Source organism: Petaurus breviceps, unplaced genomic scaffold (genome assembly GCF_028583685.1).
Source record: "Petaurus breviceps papuanus isolate PSGF00001 unplaced genomic scaffold, PetGlider_PUasm1.0 188, whole genome shotgun sequence".
Lineage (NCBI taxonomy): Eukaryota > Metazoa > Chordata > Mammalia > Diprotodontia > Petauridae > Petaurus > Petaurus breviceps.
Genome location: NW_027185804.1, coordinates 17,048,840 through 17,067,522, shown reverse-complemented (window position 1 = coordinate 17,067,522; position 18,683 = coordinate 17,048,840). Strand labels below are relative to the sequence as shown.

The 18,683-nt window shown below is 38.3% G+C and overlaps 1 protein-coding gene and 1 long non-coding RNA gene across 2 annotated transcripts in view; one reads left to right on the top strand and one right to left on the bottom strand.

Moving 5' to 3' along the window:
* LOC138163790 (uncharacterized) overlaps positions 1-1,734 on the bottom strand; it is an 80,462-nt gene extending 78,728 nt beyond the window's left edge. Inside the window, exon 1 of the long non-coding RNA XR_011168924.1 lies at positions 921-1,734. This is a non-coding gene — a long non-coding RNA (uncharacterized lncRNA). The remainder of the gene's footprint in view (positions 1-920) is intronic.
* On the top strand, positions 415-14,279 carry LIN7C (lin-7 homolog C, crumbs cell polarity complex component). The gene is made up of 5 exons (XM_069091336.1): positions 415-557; positions 6,237-6,355; positions 6,660-6,731; positions 9,876-10,085; positions 10,760-14,279. The coding sequence occupies exons 1-5, from the start codon at positions 521-523 to the stop codon at positions 10,913-10,915; spliced, it is 594 nt and encodes a 197-aa protein (XP_068947437.1). The 5' UTR covers positions 415-520; the 3' UTR covers positions 10,916-14,279.
* The last annotated feature ends 4,404 nt before the right edge of the window (positions 14,280-18,683 follow it).

The window sequence follows — 18,683 nt, the reverse complement described above, 5'->3', positions numbered from 1 at the left end:
CCCGTGCATCACCTGCTTTGCCCCTCGGAACCACCCTGAGAGGTGGGCAGAACGTATTATTCCCATTTTACAGGTGCGGAAACTGAGGCTCAGAGAGATTAATGGGCTTTGCCCAGGGTCGCAGAGCCAGAATGTGTCGGGGACAGAACTTGAATCAATGTCTTCCTGGCTGGCTCTCTATCGTCGACCTCTCCTTTGCCAAGTAGATGCCTCCTAATTTGTCTTTATTCCGCAACCTACAAACTTGGCAGGGGAGGAGAGTATGGCAAGGGAAGGTTTAGTAAAAGACAATGAGTAGTACAGCTTGCAAGGTTTGCAAACTGAGCAACTCAGAGCACAGGTAGGACCGCGCGTGCGCACGCGCCTCCCGGTGCACTCTTAAACAAGCCCGCAGCTCCGCCCTCCCTCGAGATCTCGCGGTATTTCCCCCCCTCCGTTCGCTAGGTCCCTCCCTTGGAAACGCTAGCGAAGCACGCAGTTCGTCATCATTTCCCGTCGGGCCGCGCGCGGGGGGGAGAAGATGGCGGCGTTGGGGGAACCCGTGAGGCTGGAACGGGGTGAGCTCTGAGGACTCGGGGTCGGATAAGGAGGAGACAGCGAGGGAGGGCAGGGCCCCTTCCCCGAGGAGTGGCGAGGGCAGGATCCGGGGGGGGAGGGGAGGCTCCGCCGGGACGTCCCAGCCTGGAGGCCCGGGAGCCGGGGCGGGACTCAGGCACGCCCACCCACGGCCGGCCGGGAGCGAGGCCCTCCTGGGGCCGGGGCCGGCCCACGGCGCTGACACACCACCCACACCCCACACTGACCCGCGCGACCCGGCCCCGAGCTGCACGGCCCGCTTCTGCACCCACACAACCAGCTCGTTAATCGTGCCCGCCAGGTCAGCAGCCCGACCCTTCGGCAGGCACGTATTAAGCCCTTACTGTATGCCAGGCACGGTGCCGAGTGCCGCCGCTTCGAGGACCGAAGTGAAAATCTCGGTCTTTTTTACAGACACCTGACCCCTCCTCCGCGATCACACCCGGGCCTGGTGCGCATGTGCGTCACGTACCTGCGGTCTCGCTGCTGGTGCGGGTGCCCGGGGGCTCTGGCCGTCCACACCTGGGGCTGCTACAGCCCTCCAGCCCCCCTATCCCCCGACCCCCACGGTAGTTACAGAGGACGGGGCTGCCACGGTCGCCCACCTTTTTCACTGGCCCGGCTAGATAAAGCTCTGAACTTGGAGACCCTGGTCAGGTTATCTGATCTCTGCCTCAGTTTCTTCATCTGTAAACTAGGCCTACCTCCTATACTTGTTACGAGGATCAGATGGGATGTTCGTAAAGTGTTTAGCAAACCTTCAAGTGTTCTAGCTAATATGTCCAGTGACAGAGTCAGATTTGGAGACATAAAACACAGACTTCTCAGTTACACACCTATGTAACAGATAAGTTGTCTAGGTGAACCTGCAGCTTTACACCCTCTGCCCAAGCTTAATTACACGCACAGACACTCACACTCAATCTCTCTGCCTATATACATGTCAGTATGTGTGTATACACACAGATAAGCAACTCAATACTTATATACACATATGTAAATGTTTGTATATGTTTACGTGTCTACACACACACACTTGCACTCATTTCCCTCCCCAACACATATACACTCTATTAATACTTGCTAAATATAAACTACCCTCTTTACTCCGCAGATGCATAGCACACACCAAGAATCTGAACACTGAGAACAGATTACATTTCTTCCTTTCAATCACACAGACATACCAAATATAGTGTCCATTTTTACACAGTCTAGGTATACACACAACATAACACCTCTATTAAATTATACAGAACAGGGAGACATTACCTAATTTACCCAGCCACATACTTCACTGGCAGACCTACAAATTTACATGTTCTTCACAAAGAATATCTTCTATGTTAAGGGGTCAGTGATTGCCTGGCCTGGAAAGGGTAGAATCACAAGGTTACAGGAAAAGATGGGTGTTGTTTTCTTAAACTCTTCGAGTGTTCTTAAGATTGAAGGGCCATTGAGCAGTGAATGAGCCACATGACTCATGTGAGCTGGGGGTAGAGTTAAACTCTCAAGAAGCAAAGACAAACTTCCTTGTTCTGTAGCCTTATTTCTCCCATACCATCAAGCTAGAGTCAGTTAATGACTTCAGACTGACCAAGAGAAAATTGTTTGTTGCTCAGGAATGTAGATGATATAAGATTATTTGAATAAATTAAACTTTGCCTTGTTTGGATAGTGTGAGAGGATTTAAAATTCTTTTCTCCCCTAAAATATATATACTATTACATTAAACAGAATTTTCTTAACACATTTAAGCAAAATTCTGGGTTCCATCTGTTTTTGGAGTACATGATTAACATCAAAAATACAGAAATTAACATTTTTTGTAGCAATAAAAATAGAATAGCGATTAAAATTATCCTCCAGGTTATAATTATACTTCCAAAATTTTAAGTAGCCTTATCCTCCAAGGATATGTAACATTTTTTAGGGTGTTGTGTTTAGTAGCATAAAAAGTAGAGGCCTCACAGAAGACCTGGATTCAAGTCCCACTTCAATTGCATACTGGCTTTGTGACTGAGCGAATCATTGCCCCCAGAAAACTCTCTTAAGGCTACAAGTTGCAGAGAAGGTCTCAAACTAATTTGATGTAAAGAGTTTCAGGAGTTTTCTACATAAACAAAGTTGTAGGTCCCCACCATACTATATAAAAATACTTTGCTCCTTTTTCCTCACAAACACTTAATCTTTTATTCTTCTTGTGCTCATCATTTGGGTTCTTTTTAGTACATTTTATGTGCTTCACTAGAGGCTAAAGAGAGGTCTATTCCTTCACACATCCCTGTTCCACCAGCCTATTAATTAAAGTATCAATTTTTCCGGGAGACTTAATGTTCTTAAAGAGTTTGCTTAAACCGAAAGGCTGTAACATCCCCCTCCTTAGTACCAAACTACTGTGCTTTATGCTAGGGAGCAAATCTGTTTAGTGTCATACAAGAGCAAGTGTTTTTTTTTTCCTTTAAAAACTAGTTTTAGAATTCTCACATGCTGGCAGTGACTGTTCTTTTGTATTTTTAAGTACTGGATAGAATAATTGCACGTAGCATCACCTCTACCATCTAGTTTTGGTAATGATGACTTTCTCCTATTTCAATTTTGACTCTTCTTTATTTCAAATGACAGTAGAATGGTCAAAGCTATACCTGAATGAATTATTAGTGACAGCAATTTATCACGACAAAAAAAAATCACAATGCAGTAAACTCTTATTTGGTATTTTATTAAACAATTCTTTTAACTAATCTTCTGCCCATCTAGAATACAGGGATAAGAGATGTTCATAATGATGACTTGAGCCCTTCAGTAGTCCGAAGTGCATTCTGAATCATCAAAACAGACTCAGTTCTGCAAATAATGCATGCTCACATCATGTTCATTGTAGTTTTAGTGGAGTATGTTTTATTGTATGCTAATACTTGGTTCATATATGCACCAAATATGGTAACTCTTAACTACAATACTTGAATAACCAGAAATCCCCATTTATCAGCCATCTTGGATAACAGTTTATTGCTAAGAAAATTAAGATGAAAGGGGCCTTAACTGCCATTAAATTTGCTTAGCATAAATTCAGTTTTTAATCCTCTAGAGTTGTAAAAAATTCTGATCTGCCTTTTTGTCTCTAACATTCTCATACAATGTGTACATGGCTGCATTCCAGCTGGGAACACAAAGAAATCCTTGCTAATCCTATAAAGGAAATCCCCAGTAGTGGAGTGAAACAAGTAATAGCAAATTCATGACTTAGAATCATAGGATTGTAGATGTAGAACTGGAAGGGACCATAGAAGCCATGTAATCCAACCCCTTCATTTTATAAACTAGTTACTAAGGACTTGAGAGGTATTGCCCGTTGTCACACAGATGGTAAATAGCCAAGTCAGGATTCATGTTGAAGCCTTTTGACTCCAAATCCAGGACTCTTTTTCTCTGTGCCCTCTGTCCTGCTCCCTCATTTGAGAGGGGGAAATGCCTTTGGACCTTTCTTCTCCTACAATCAGCAGAAGGCACAGTAGGTTCAGTGGACATTGTTCATCCCTGCTTGATGAAATTTACATGGTGAAAGTGTCAAAAATATTCTTGTTTAGTTTATTAAACATTTAAAATGTTATGGTGCACTTAAACACATTTCCACAGGGACCATTTCCATTTATGCCAAGCAGCATGTTTATGTAAGCAATCTCATAATCCTTTTCTAATTGCCTCAGGTGGACATCTTGTAAATGGTTTCCAAGTGAAATAGGTCAGTCAATGCAAATGCACCACTCCTACTGTCAAAATAGCTCAGAGAACATGTCCCATTGAAGTATTAATTTTGTATACCAAGTACAGCACATATTACACACGTGAGAATGTGTTTTGAGTTTCCCGACTTAATTCTTTTATTTCCTGGGAAAGAGGAAAGTAATTATTGCTTCCTTTCTAATTCTGCAACTTGTTATTCTATACTATGCAGGTCTGTACTCGAAAAGAGGCATAGAATCAGTTAACTAACTTCATTGTTCAAAAAGAAATTTGTTCTTAATGTGCTGTGAATTTTTTTGAAACACTATTGGTATGGTCATATTTCTGTCCTAATTCCCTAGTCTTTTCTCTTGAAAACTATAGTAAACAAATACTGTTTTACAAGAGAGCTATTTTCCTTTCTTTATTTTTTCAATTAAAAAGCATTTATTTTCTCTCCCACCTTCTCCTTCCCCCACCCAACCTCCATGGGGAAAATAAGAAAGGGGGAAAAAAACTTTTTAACAAATATGCATAATCATGCAAAACATTGTCCAAAAATGTGTCTTGTTCTATGTTTAGTCTATCACCTATTTGTCAGAAAGTAGGTACAATTCATTATTTTCTGGAATCACGGGTGAGCCATTGCTTTGTTGAGAGTTCTTTAAAATTCTTCGCTTTAGCAATGCTGATTTTGTATAAATTATTCTGGCTCTGCTCCCTTTATTCTACATTAAGATGCTCATAAAAGTCTTCCCAGGTTTCTCTGAAACTGTCCCCTTTATTGTCCTATAGCACAATAATATTCCATCACATTCATATACCACAGTTTGTTCAACATTCCTCCATTGATGGATACTCCCTTAGTTTTAAGTTATTTCCCACCATGGAAGAGCAGCTGTAAGTATTTTTGTACTTGTAAGATCTTTTCCTCTACCTTCAATCTCTTTGGGTTTAGGTCTAGTGGTGGTAACTAGAGGGGAAAGAGTTTGCACAGTTTAATAACTTTGAAGACATAATTCAGAATGGCTTTCTAGAATAGCTGTACCAAATTTTACAGCTCTGTCAATAGCATATCAGTGTACTGGTTTTCTCACAGCCCTTCCAATATTGTCATTTTTCTTTTTAACAACTTGGCCAATATGATGGGTATGAAGTGGGTTACTTTTAATTTGCATTTCTCCAGTTAGTAGTGATTTGAAGCATTTTTTGGTATGATGATAGCTTGAATTTCTTCCCTTGATTACTTTTGTATCTTTTGACCATTTATCATCTAGGGAATGATTCTTATTCTTATAAATTTGATTTGGTCATTTCTATATATGGAAAATGAGACCTTTATCAGAAGTTGTTTTTTTTCCTACTTACCATTTTTCTTATAATCTTAGCTGCATTTGATATAATCAGAACTGTCCGTTTTATCTTGTCTCACAGGTGCTATATTCCAGATGGTATACTTGTGTTATCAGTTTGGTTTCTTTAAACTCAGAATTTTTCTCCTAATCTTATTGGATCTCTTAGAATTCCTTTGAGTTTTCAACACCATTCCTTCCCACTCTTTATCTTCTAAATATCAAGAGAAAGAGTAGCATGTTGAATATGGTGCTAGACTTAGAATCAGAAAAACTGGAATCCAAATTCTGTCTCCCATATTTTACTGCCTGTGTAACTATGGACAATTCCTTTAACGTCTCTGAACCTTGATGTTCATATCTGTAAAATAGGTATAGTGTTATCTACCTCACAGGGTTGTTGTGAGGCCCAAATGAGTTAATGTATCTAAAATGCTTTGCAAATGTTAAAGTGCTCTATAAATATCAGTTATGAGTCCATTTCTATTGCTATACCCTACTATCCTAATTTATAAAATTATGAGGTGTGCATTTAGAGAAACTATTCAAGGAATATGTGCTTGTATTTGTTTTTACCTACAGATATTTGTAGAGCAATTGAATTATTAGAAAAACTACAAAGGAGTGGGGAAGTACCACCACAAAAACTTCAGGCTTTACAAAGAGTCCTTCAAAGTGAGTTCTGCAATGCTGTGAGAGAGGTGAGAACATTCGACTAAGATACTTTGTCAGTGATGTTTATTGTGGTTGAAAACATGAGCTAATTAGTTACTCTTGTAAGGCAATATTTTCATAATTTATTTAGCATTCTAAATATAGTGAAACAACCACAAGGAATTTGATTTATGAAAAATTTCAGCGTAAAATAATTTGATAAAGATGCCTGACTATACATAAAACTAGGTTAACATGCATAATTAAATGTAGGCGTTTAATTAAACACCTTTAATTAAAATGTTCTAAAATTAATTAAAAATTATCCCCAATGACTTTCGGTTTTTTCAGGTATATGAACACGTTTATGAAACTGTGGATATCAGTAGTAGTCCTGAAGTAAGAGCTAATGCTACTGCCAAGGTAAAAGTTTTTAGATACCAAAAGTGCTATATTATATCACAAAAGCTAGAGTTGGAAATAAGAAAAAGGGGGTATATTGAAACATTTTTTCAAACTGGTAGAGGGAAGGTGACATGGTATACTGAGAGCTCAAAACCCCTTGATTATCATCTCACACTCTACCTTTCCCCCATTCTCTGACAAAGAAGTGACCTTTCTCCTGGCCAAAACCTCTACATATGCATTTGATCCCATTCTCTCCCCTTTACTGCAGAAGATTACAACCTTATTCATCTTTCCCTCTCTTTTGAGTATCTTCCTTTCAACTTTTTTCTTCCATACTATCTTAAAACATGCATGCCAAAGTCTCTTCTATCCTTAAAAAAAAAATTTCCTTTATACCCCATCATCCCCTCAAGCATTTGTCCTATAGCTCTCCATTTCTCAACCAAATTCCTTAAAAAAAGTGTCTACCTTTACTGCCTCTACTTCTCTCCATTCCTTAGCCCTTTCCATCCTCATTATTTAACTAAAACTTCTCTGTCTAAGGTTACCAGTGATCTCTGACAGACATTGTTGACCCCCCCTTTCCTGCTGGGTACTCTCTCCTCTGTGGATTTTCATGACACTGCTCTCTCCTGGTTTGTCTAAGCCACTCCTCCTCAGTCTTCTTTGCAGGCTCATTGATCTGTTTAATACCCCCTAGGTATGAGTGTTCCCCAGTGTGGGTCCTTCTTCTCCCTCTTTCCCTCTTTAGTCTCTTGGTAAGGTTACAGAACCTTCTATCTCTATAGTCTCTGTGTAACATCCATGTATTAACTATCATGTCTGTGCAGAGGACTCCCCAGTATGTGTGTGTGTGTGTTTGTAGATACAGATACACAGATTTGTATCTCTGCCTCTGGATCTAGAGATAGTTATCTAGTCCTTCCCATCCGCTTCAGTCTTGGATCACCAGTTGTTTCTCTTTGACATTTCAAATTGGATGTCTTGGAGACAACCTTACATTCAGTCTGTCTGAAACTGAAGTCATTACTTTTCCCCCCTAAACCCTCTTCTCTTCCAAAACTCCCCTATTTTTTTTTTTCAAAGATAACACCATCTTTCCAGTGTCTCAGATTCATTATCTCAGCATCATCCGGTCCTGTCTTCTGACCCCACATATCCTCTCAGTTACCAGATCTTGCTCTTTCTCTCTTCACAACTCTTCTTTGTGTCTGAACTCCTCTTCACTTGCCCAGCCAGCACCCTCATGTAGATTACTGCAACAAACCGACTCACCTTCCCCTCCACCCCCCAGATCTTCCACATCTCCAGTGCCTGCTGTAGGTAGCTTCCAAAATAATTTTCCTTAAGAGCAGATCTAACCACGTTATTCCCTACTCAGTGAGCTCTAGTGGCTGTTTTCCTCTAGGATCATATATCAACTCTGTTTAGCTTTTAAAGCCCTATACAACCTAGCCCCAAACTATCTTTTTAACCCTCTTGGATATTACTCTCTTTCCCCCCCACACACACACACACATTTTTCAATCCACATACAACACAACTGGCTGTAATGTATTCATGGAAACAATTTCCTTCTTACGTATGCCTCAGAGTCATTGTCTTCCTTTTAAGATACAGCTCAGGCACCATCTTCATGAAGCCTTTCCTAATCCTTCCAACTCCTTAGCATTGTACTCACAAAGCATCTTGTACTCAACTGCTTTGTTTATATTTATTCTGCATATATTTTTATATGTATTGAATTATTTTCATGACAAACTAGGTTAAGTGACTTACCCAGGGTCACACAGTTAGTGAGTGTCTGAGGTCAGATTTGAGGAAGATGAGTCTTCCTGCCCCCAGGCCCAGCACTCTTATCTACTGTGGCACCTAGTTTCCCTATTATTAAATATTGTTAATTAATTAGCCATCACATGTCTCTTGACCTTCATTGCTAGCCATTTCTTGTGTTTGTATATGCAGGTGCTTGTGGGTGTATATGTATAATTAGAGTACAGTTCAGCCTTTTCATATTCACTTGAAAAAGTATTAGAGTAATACATAAAACATTATCTTATTGAAAAGATACCATCTTTCAGTTCCAGTGGTAGCTCAGGAATTAATGACTCTAAATGGACTGGCCTACTGGCTAGTAACAAACACAGTAAAGAAGTATCTGATGATAATTCACTTTTATTACCACTTTTTTTGGCATACATTGGGGATACACAACATAAAGAAAATCCTACCCTTGAGGAGGACTACATCAGATATTCGAAAAAGACCATGTAGCATAGAGGAAATTACATAACTGGAATTGGAAAACCTGTTTCAAGTCTCAGCTCTGAAACCTATAAGCTTGGGCAGGTTACCTCATCTTTGAGCTTATGACTTTGGGGAGGAAAGTACTTTGTGAACAATAAACTTGTAGGTGTCGCTTCTAAGGTTTGCAGAGCACTTTGCTTCATTCAAGCCTGGAAAAATGAGTGAGATGAATGCTAAAGGTATTATCCTCATTTGAGAGGCAGTGTATGGCAGTGATTAGAGAGGCAACCTGTAAGTCAAGAAGGCCTTAATTAAGGCCTACTTCTGACCCATTCTGACCCTGGCTAAGTCATTTAACACTCTCAGTGCCCTTTCTGTGCAACACTCTTAAGACTATAAGTTGCAGTGAAGGTGTTGACCAGCATTGGTAGGAGTTTCCTCACTTGAAAATGCCTTACATTGATGAAATCACAGGACTAGCCCTCATCCCATGACAAACAAGGAAATTGAGATTGACTAGTCCTTTAACATAGCTAGTGTGTGTGTTAACAATAAATTTCAAATACAGATCTTCCTGACTTCAAGTCCAATATTCTAAACTGCCACACAAGTATACTTATGGGTGGGGTAAAAATTTAACAGTGATTGTGCAATCCCAGAACCTGCTCTCTCCACTAGTCTTGCTCTGTAGAGGGTATCTAATGAGCCCTAGCACTTGGATTGCTTACTCTTTCCAAACTGCTAGGTAGCATGTGCTAGTGGATTTTAAACTCTGTTACAGAAAGGGCTTTAAAAGTTTGGTCTGTTTAACATCCATTTAAAAAGATGCCCCTCTTGGTTCTCTGGCTAACTAAGCTAATATTGGACCTTTATATGTATGTATAATTAAGAGTCAAAGTATCCTTCTTTCAGGCTACTGTTGCTGCCTTTGCTGCCAGTGAAGGACATTCTCATCCTCGAGTTGTTGAATTACCAAAAACTGAAGAGGGACTTGGATTCAATATTATGGGAGGCAAAGAGCAAAACTCTCCTATCTACATTTCTCGTATCATTCCCGGTGGTATAGCTGATAGACACGGGGGACTGAAACGTGGGGATCAACTGCTGTCTGTTAATGGCGTGGTAGGAATGATCTTTCTTTAGAGTTGCAATAATGTGTTGTGACCACATGAGGGTGTATGTTCATAGAAATTTAGGGATTAATTTTGAGGAAAATGCAAATAAATTTTATAGTGCCATTTAAAGATTAGAAAACTAGCGGTCCATACATAAAAACAGTTATTTAGCAGTGTAAATTTGTAGTGGTAAGTATGATGCCGTGAGGTCTGGTTTTGTTTTTGAATGCATAGCACAGACATTAAACTGAACAATGTGACTTGGCCAGATATACAAATTATGAAACAGATTGCATGCTTGATCTCTGACTTGGGAAAATAATAACAAGTCACTTGACTTGTTATTTGGGAATTAAATATGAGTACCAAGATTGAGAATCTTGTTGAGCAAAATATTTCACCCAAATAAAAATCATAGGTAGTAAATTGACTTGTAAAATAATGACATTGAAGGTTTTTTTTTTTTCCTTTTTGGAGGGAGGAAGACAGGGAGGGCAGTTGGGGTTAAGTGACTTGCCCAAGGTCACATGGCTGGCAAGTGTTGAGCATCTGAGACCAAATTTGAACTCGGGTCCTCCTGACTCCACAACCAGTGCTCTACTCACTGTATCACCTAGCAGCCCCACATTGAAGCTTTTAAATGTTTTAGGATCTGCTAATGGTTTTATTCTCTTTTTTTAGAGTGTTGAAGGAGAACACCATGAAAAAGCTGTGGAACTGCTAAAAGCAGCACAAGGAAAAGTTAAATTAGTCGTGCGATATACACCTAAGGTCTTAGAAGAAATGGAGTCAAGGTTTGAAAAAATGAGATCAGCAAAACGCAGGCAACAGACTTAATGTACTGTATATACTCCATATTAATAAACTTTGTATTCCATTTTGCATTTAGCTAAAACAGTTTTACTTAGGACCTACTGAGGGCTGCACTGACCGGGATTGTATAAAAAAAATTTCTCATAAAATACTATTTACCATTTTATAAACACCTGTTTTAACATCATTTATGGTTACAGAGAAGCTTTCCCTTTTTTTCTGACAAGAAAAGTAAAAGGCAATGAGGGCAATTCTGTCCAGCTCTTTTTACAAACCTTTTTCAAATGCAGTTTTTGTCATAAGGTTGTTATAGACTTTTAAAAATGCTTTTTAAATATTAAAATGTACTTTTACATTCATAATTTTTAAAAGCTTCGTTTGACTGCTTATTTAAAGGTAACAAGTCTTTGACTCTTTTTTGCTATTTTTTTAACCTACAAAATTTCTTTGTAGTTTTACAAGAAGTGAAGCATATACCATAAGAATTCACAGTTCATCATGATCTGTATTACATAATCAATATTAACATTAGCACTATTTGATGAACACATATATAATTTATGCGATTTTAACTTAGTATGACATTTAAGGTTTTTTACCATTATTTGAGACATATGCAATGAATATTTATTTATACTGATTTGTAAAAGCAAATTTTTTAAACTGAAACAATCATTCCTAAGAAGTGTTATTCTTTTATTCTAGTTGAATAGTGGGATAGTGGGACAAGAGGATGTAATTTGATTGTGATATCCCTGATTACATCACTTTCTAACTAATTTATGTTCAACAACATCTCTTAAATCTCTAAATGCAGAAACTATTTTAAACTTCATCTTGTTCACACTTATCTTACTCTCCTTTGGTAGCATTTGTTTTTATTTAGGTAAATTCATATTTGCAATCCTGTCATTTGTAGAGATGAGCCAGTGTTCTTAGGGGAGGGGAGTAGTAGACATAGGAAAAACAGTAATGCTATACTTGCCCAGTGAGTTACGATTTTTATTGACCCAGTTTTGAATAAAGATTTAAATTGAAAGGAAGATAGGAGTATATATTCACAATGTTAGTTAATTTTAATTAATTCATTCACAAGAATGTGTCCAAGTGGTAGATTCTTTGCTCTGTAACACTGATCATGATTCGGTTACAATGATGAAGACTTGAGGGGATGGAGATACCTCCTTCATTTGTCCACTGGATGTCACTGTCTCTGAAAGGCAGCTGTAAGTACACCTTTGACTGTAAATAAGGTAGTTCTCAAAGGCTGAAATTAGAATGAAGGCATGTTCCTCTTTAGTTAAAGATTATATTAAATAATGTGGAGGTTTTTTCCTCATCTAATACAAGCCAGATTCTAAAAGGAAGATCTAATACTGAACTAAGGTGAGAAAACTTTGCATAATTATCTGACTCATTGTAAAAAGTTGACATTTTGTAATATTTCTAAAGAACAATTAGAAATATGTATCTTTTTTGCATGTTTGTTAGTACTGTGAGTCTTTAAAGCTTATTCCAGTTTTCATTGGTTTTTATAATAAGGAGTAAATCACAGCATTGTTATTTATCATTTAGGTATTGAGCACTGGATTGCATGGTTGACTATGTCTCTAGTCCACTACAAAATGTTTCTTGTATTGCTAAGATCATGTTGTTAAACTGTATATTTTTCAGGATTAATTGATGTTTTAAAATGTTGAGACCAAAATAGTATAGAATTATGGACATATTTTAATTTAAGTGGAAAATTATTAGAAGTATTTGTTGTAGAGTTTTATATATTAAAGAGAGGTATTGGTGCAAATAAAAACAATAATATTATTGTAAAACTTGTATATCTTGCATTACAGGGTAAGTTTACCCTAAAGAAATCTTATTTTAGTATAGCTACAGCTGCAATAGTTTTTAAGGGTGTGTCAACATTTCATTATAAATTATGGCTTCCTGGTTCAGCATCTCAGCTGTTTCAGCTCTGTCAGCCAAGTTAAATCTTTTTTGGTGTTGAAATTTAGTAAGTTGAGTAAGCTATTTTTTTTTCTTCAACAGTAATCCACAATCTGTTCTTTGTGTGGGTTGGCACCTTTTTGTAACTCTTAAAATAAAGATAGCTTAAAGGGAGCCAAGTACAGTAGTTTCACTTGAGCTGCTGCTAAGCATGAGTAGTAGTAGCATTTTGTTCTCATTAAATTCAGTCTTCTCAATGTAACCTAGGTCTCAGTGGTTAGTCATAGGCATCATCGAGTAGAAAGGTATCTAATATGAACATTAAGCAAAGGGAGCTTTGCTCTTTGAACTCCTTGATGAATTAATAAACTTAACACAGAGTCACAATCAAAGCATGATTTATTTTAATTCAAAAAATGCTTATTGACTCCCCACCATATATGTGTAAGGTATAATGCCAAGCATTAGGTAAAATAGTCCCATCTTTCAAAAATCATGACTTTCTAATAAGGGTATTGGCAATCTACACAGAAAAGTAAATAAAAAGGAACTTATGGAAGGACAGATCACTAATGACTGGGGGAATCAGGGTAGGCTTCATGAATAAGGAGGTTGATGGTTTCCTCTGAAGTTTTTAATTTATTTCCTTTTTACTCGTAAGAGGCATTAATGGAGGGGGTGGGGGACCAGCTGGAGTAAAGGAGTTCGGAGCAAGCAGAGGGTTTTTTTCCTTGTTTCAGGGCTCTTAGTACACAGGAATCTTTGTAACTGGAATTTCAGAATAATATGGTTGGTACTAAATGTGACTATCTTCTTCAACTTGCTGTTTATTTTTAGAAACTCATTAGCATTCAGAGTTTGTTAAAGTTATTTCGCAGCCATTCCTTAGCAGAAAGTGAATAGGACCTACCTTCTTTTTTACTAAAGCTTACCAATGGCTATATTAAAATTTTAAATATGTCCAAGTATGTTTTTTCTCTAGACATAAATTTCAGTAATAGCTTTATATTTTTAAAAAAGTGCTCATTATTTAGGGGAACAAAAAGAATGCAAGTGAGAAATATGTTTTTTTGACGATTTCAAAACAAGTTTATATGACTTGAGTCTTTCATCATAGTATAAACACTAAATTATAGTGTGGTTGTGTGCAACCTGAAGACCCAGATGTGTTTCAAAGATACCATCATGATTTTATTTTATTCTGCCATTTTTCAAATATACTTTGTTAGAGTACTTTGTTTACATTTAATATTGATATTGCAGCATTTAATAGAAAAGATGGTGGTGACTTAACTAAAAGGAATATGAGCATGACTTGGTGTGGATTTAAAAAAATACATGTTGTGAATATTTTATAATGTGGAAAAATCATTTGGAGCATCATCTACTCTTTAATAATTGTATTTCCTGAATAAATGTATGTTTATGACTTTTCTAACTTAAACTTTTTCTGTTGTCTTTTATTCTGCAAAAAAAAGTTTGGCACATTACACTTTACCTTCACCAAAGCCTTCAAGGGAAGAATTCTTCATTGGAAAGAACAGAACAAAAATGACTGACAAGGGAATTGATAGATAATAAGAGTACCTAGTCATGTGTTCCAGAGGAACTACATCCTCAAACACTAGAAGAATCACTCTCAGCTGTGATAATTGAAGGATCCTGGAGAATGAGAAAGGGTTTTTATGTTTAAAAAAAAAAGTAATAGAATCTGCAAACTAAAGGCCAACAAGTTAACTGGAAGTATGTAGGTGCAGAAGTGGCTACGTTTAACCTGAAGAAAATAAGCCTCGAGGGTGATGAGTAAACATGTTTTAAGCACTTGCTGTGTCAGGCCCTGCTGAGTACTGGAGATGCAAAAAGAAGCAAAAGACAGTTCTTAAGCAGTTTACAACCTAAGGGGGCAACAAGATGTAAACAAATTTATACAAAGCAAGCTGTACACAGGATGAATAGGGAATAATGAAGGAAGGAAGGCACCAGAATTAACAGGCTCTATAGAAGGTGGGATGTTAGCTGGGACTTAAGGGAGGTCAGTAGTTGGAGTGGAGGAGGGAGAGCCAGACAAAATGCCCGGATTTGAGAGATGGCGTGTCTTGCTTGTGGGACAGCTAGAGGGCTAGTGTCACAAGATTGAAGAATGTGTTGGTGAGTGCAGTGTGAGAAGACTGGAAAGGTGGAAAAAGGCTAGGTTACAAGGCTTTGAGTGCCAAACAGCTTTCTGTACTTGGTCCTGAAGGTGATGGGGAGTCAAAGAAGTTTTGAGTAGGGAGATGACATGATCAAACCTGTGCTTTAGGAAAACCACTTTATTGGCTGAATGTAGAATGAATTTGAGTGGAGAGAAACTTGAGGGGGTCAGGCTATATGATAGTCTAGGTGTACAGTGATGAGGGACCAAACCAGAGGGTGGGGGGAGAAATCTGAGAGATGGTGCAAAGGTGAAATTGGGAAGCCTGGGCAGCAGCTGGGCTGTAGGTCAGGTGGTGTGTTACCCTCTTCAGTAATCAGGAAAGTAGGGCAGCCTTGGGAGGGGATGGGCTCTTTCTCTTTGGAGATCTTAAGGAAGAGACAGAATGACCAGTGATATGTTGTAATGAGGATTCCTTTTCAGATAAGAATAGAACTGAATCACCTGAGATCCCTCCCGACTCGGCTTCCGTGATCCTGATTCTGGGATTGTTATGGGAAGGCAACTGTGGGTTCTCAAAGACTGCCAGCAGAGAACAGGTTTGGGTAGGTCTTGCCGAGCTTGAGTAGTTTGAGGTGTGGGTGGGCCAGGGCACAAACTATTAAGTTTGAGGACTGGTCCAGCTAAAGTTGGAGCCGACTCATGACACCCAGGTCAGCTGTGGGGTGATGAATTTTTCTCCCACAACAGCTCGTGAAGACCATTGAGTGAATGAATACATATAAAAGCATCTATAAAATGCTTGCTTTGTTGCTGTGTGCAAAGCACTTTGCTTAGCACTTGGGATACCAATAAAAAAGCAAGATGCCCCATTCTGAAGGTTTTCGTGTTCTAATGGGAAATAACACAAGTGGGAGGTTTCCTGTGCAGACTAGATGAAACAGAAACCACCAAGCAGATGATAATGGTCATGCTAATGATAATTCAGATCAGAGGGACTGCAGGCTGTGTAAGTTGAAAGAGTACATCTCACACTAAAATCAGATCCTACAAATAGTACTTATAAACATTTGCAAACCTTTGGGGACAAACTAAAATCAAGTCCCAGAATCTTAATTTTTTTTTTATTATGAACTTAACAAACATGAACATTTTAATATGATCTATTAATTGAAAGAAATTTAAACTCAGCTTTTTCATGTGAAAATTTTTGTTTTGATTTTAATGCCTTGAAGTCTGTCACTAGAGTCCTCATGCTTCTTATTATGTAGACATGATCCCCAAGTTCTTGAAGCAGCGAGGTGGTACAATGGGTGGCATGCTGGACCTGGTGTCAGAAAGGCTTGGGTTCAAATCCTGCTTCCAATGTTAACTGCATGATCCTGGACAAGTCATTTAACCTCTTGTCTACCTCAGTTCCCTGGACTAAAAATGAGAATTCATAATAAGCACCTGCCACTCTGGGCTGTTGTGAGGTTCAATGAGATAAAGCTTGTAAAGTGCTTAGTACCATTTGTGGCACACAGTAGGCCCTTGGTAGATGCTTCCTGCCAACCGACAAAACTTCAAATACAAGCTTAGAAATGGTCTTTTCTCCAAAAGCCAGGTTCCATCAGATGAGAGGCTTATCACCAGAATGTTAGCCACCAGAGAGTGAATTTTTAGGTAAAACACCTCTCAGCTACTGACTCCTAAGGCTTAGAGTTCTCATAATCCTTATCAGAGACAGGAGTTCCTATAAAGGTGAAACCATAGATTGCTGGATTGTTGAAATATTTGCTTACCAGCATCCATTTGAATTCTTAAGGTTTGTTTTAGGATTTCACAGAATCAGATTTGAAACTGAAAAGACTTTAAGAAGCCATTGAGACCAACTCCATTTTAGAGATGAGGAAACCTAGGCACACAAGTGATTTGCCTGTGGTCAGAGCTAGTAAGTGAGGCAGAATTTGAACCCTTGTCTTCCTGACCTCAAGTCCAGCTTTCTGTCCCCTACATCACTTGTGAAAGAGCAAACCAACATGTGGACAAGTAAAAATTTAGTTAATGGAGGCATCCTTCTAAAATTAGGCATTTTATTTTTATGAACCTAATTTCTAAAACTAATTTTTTAGGAGTTGAAGTTGTATGAATAAGGTATGTCCTCAATCTTTATCTGTGTAAAGACAGCTATAATCTCTTTTGAAGGAAGTCTTCACATTCCCAGGACTTAATATAGTACCTGGGACTGAGTAGGTACATAATAAATGTTTATTGATTGATGAATTAGATATGTCCCTCAGAGTTTTTATATCAGATGAAGATTTTACATATAATCAGAAGTTTGCCCTTTGGTAAATTTTGAAGTGCAAAATTATTTTGTAAAGTAGCCTTGGATTTGTTTTCTAAGTTTTGATTTCATACAGGTTTTGCTTAAAAATTGGTTACTCCTATATTTGAAGTTGATTTATACACTTAAATTCCTAATTGCACAGTATCTTTGGTGCTTAGTGAAATGAAAGTTTAGAATTCAAAGTTACTGGTTTTGGTTAAAAGTCAAGCAGATATTTTAGTCAAAATGATTTTTTATTATTAAGAGTGCAATCTTCCCCCATCTATAGTACTAACCAATGACTACTGATCATCAAATTGGTAGGGAACACCAGTACAGTGCCTCACTTGGCAGGAACCCAATGTTTATTGAATTCACTTTGTTCAGTGGTCACACTAAGGCACAGTAGGATCTGAAATCATAGTGCTGGATGCCATATTTTAGGGAATTCACTGGGTGATTGGAGGAGGAATGATACAGTCCAGGGGTAGGGAACCACATGTGGCCTTCTAGGTCCTAGGGTGCAGTCTTTTGACTTAGTCCAAGTTTTACAGAACAAGCCCTTTTATTAAGGGGATTTGTTCTGTGAAGTCAAAGAGCTGCACTTGAGGACCTAGTGGACTATACTATAGTCCTTCCCACGCTTGAATATGGTTGTAGAGAGAGCAGTTAGTTTTGTTTTTGCTTGGTCCTGGGGATCAGAACTAGGAGCAGTGGATAGAAGTTAAGGGAGGTAGATTTCAGTTCTGTGCAAGGAAGGACTTGAACAATTAGAACTGTCTAAAAGTTGAATGATGGGTTGCTTTAGGAGAGGCCATGACTTCCTCTTCCAGTAGGAGCTGGGTGAACAGTTTGTGAAGGATGTTGAACTTCCAGCTCAGGTGTGGTTTGAGCTAGATAACCTTTAAAGTGCATTTCAATCCAAAATTTATAAAGTTCAGTTGTATTCAGGATATTTTACTTTAAAAGCCTAGGAAATATACTTAGCAACATGTTTTAAAATAGAAAAGGTTTAAGGCAAACAGTATTCTTTATTGTCCTCCTTTGCCCCCTTTACCTTATATTCCATGTTATACATGCTTTTCCCTTGAGGCTGTATGGCTCAAGGAATAGAGAGAGTTGACCTTATATCAAGAGAAACTATTCAAATCTTGTCTCTGATATATATATATATATATATATATATATATGTGTGTGTGTGTGTGTGTGTGTGTGTGTGTGTATAGGCTATCTACACAAGTCACTTATTCACTCAGTGCTCTAGGCAACTCTTATGTGGCTATAAGTTTCAGAGAAGGTGCTGACCTGCATGGGTAAAGAAAGTATTTACTGGAACATCAGTACACCTGAAAGAATTACCCATCCATAAGGGATGTCATCCCAATTTCCTAACCTGTCCTACCAGT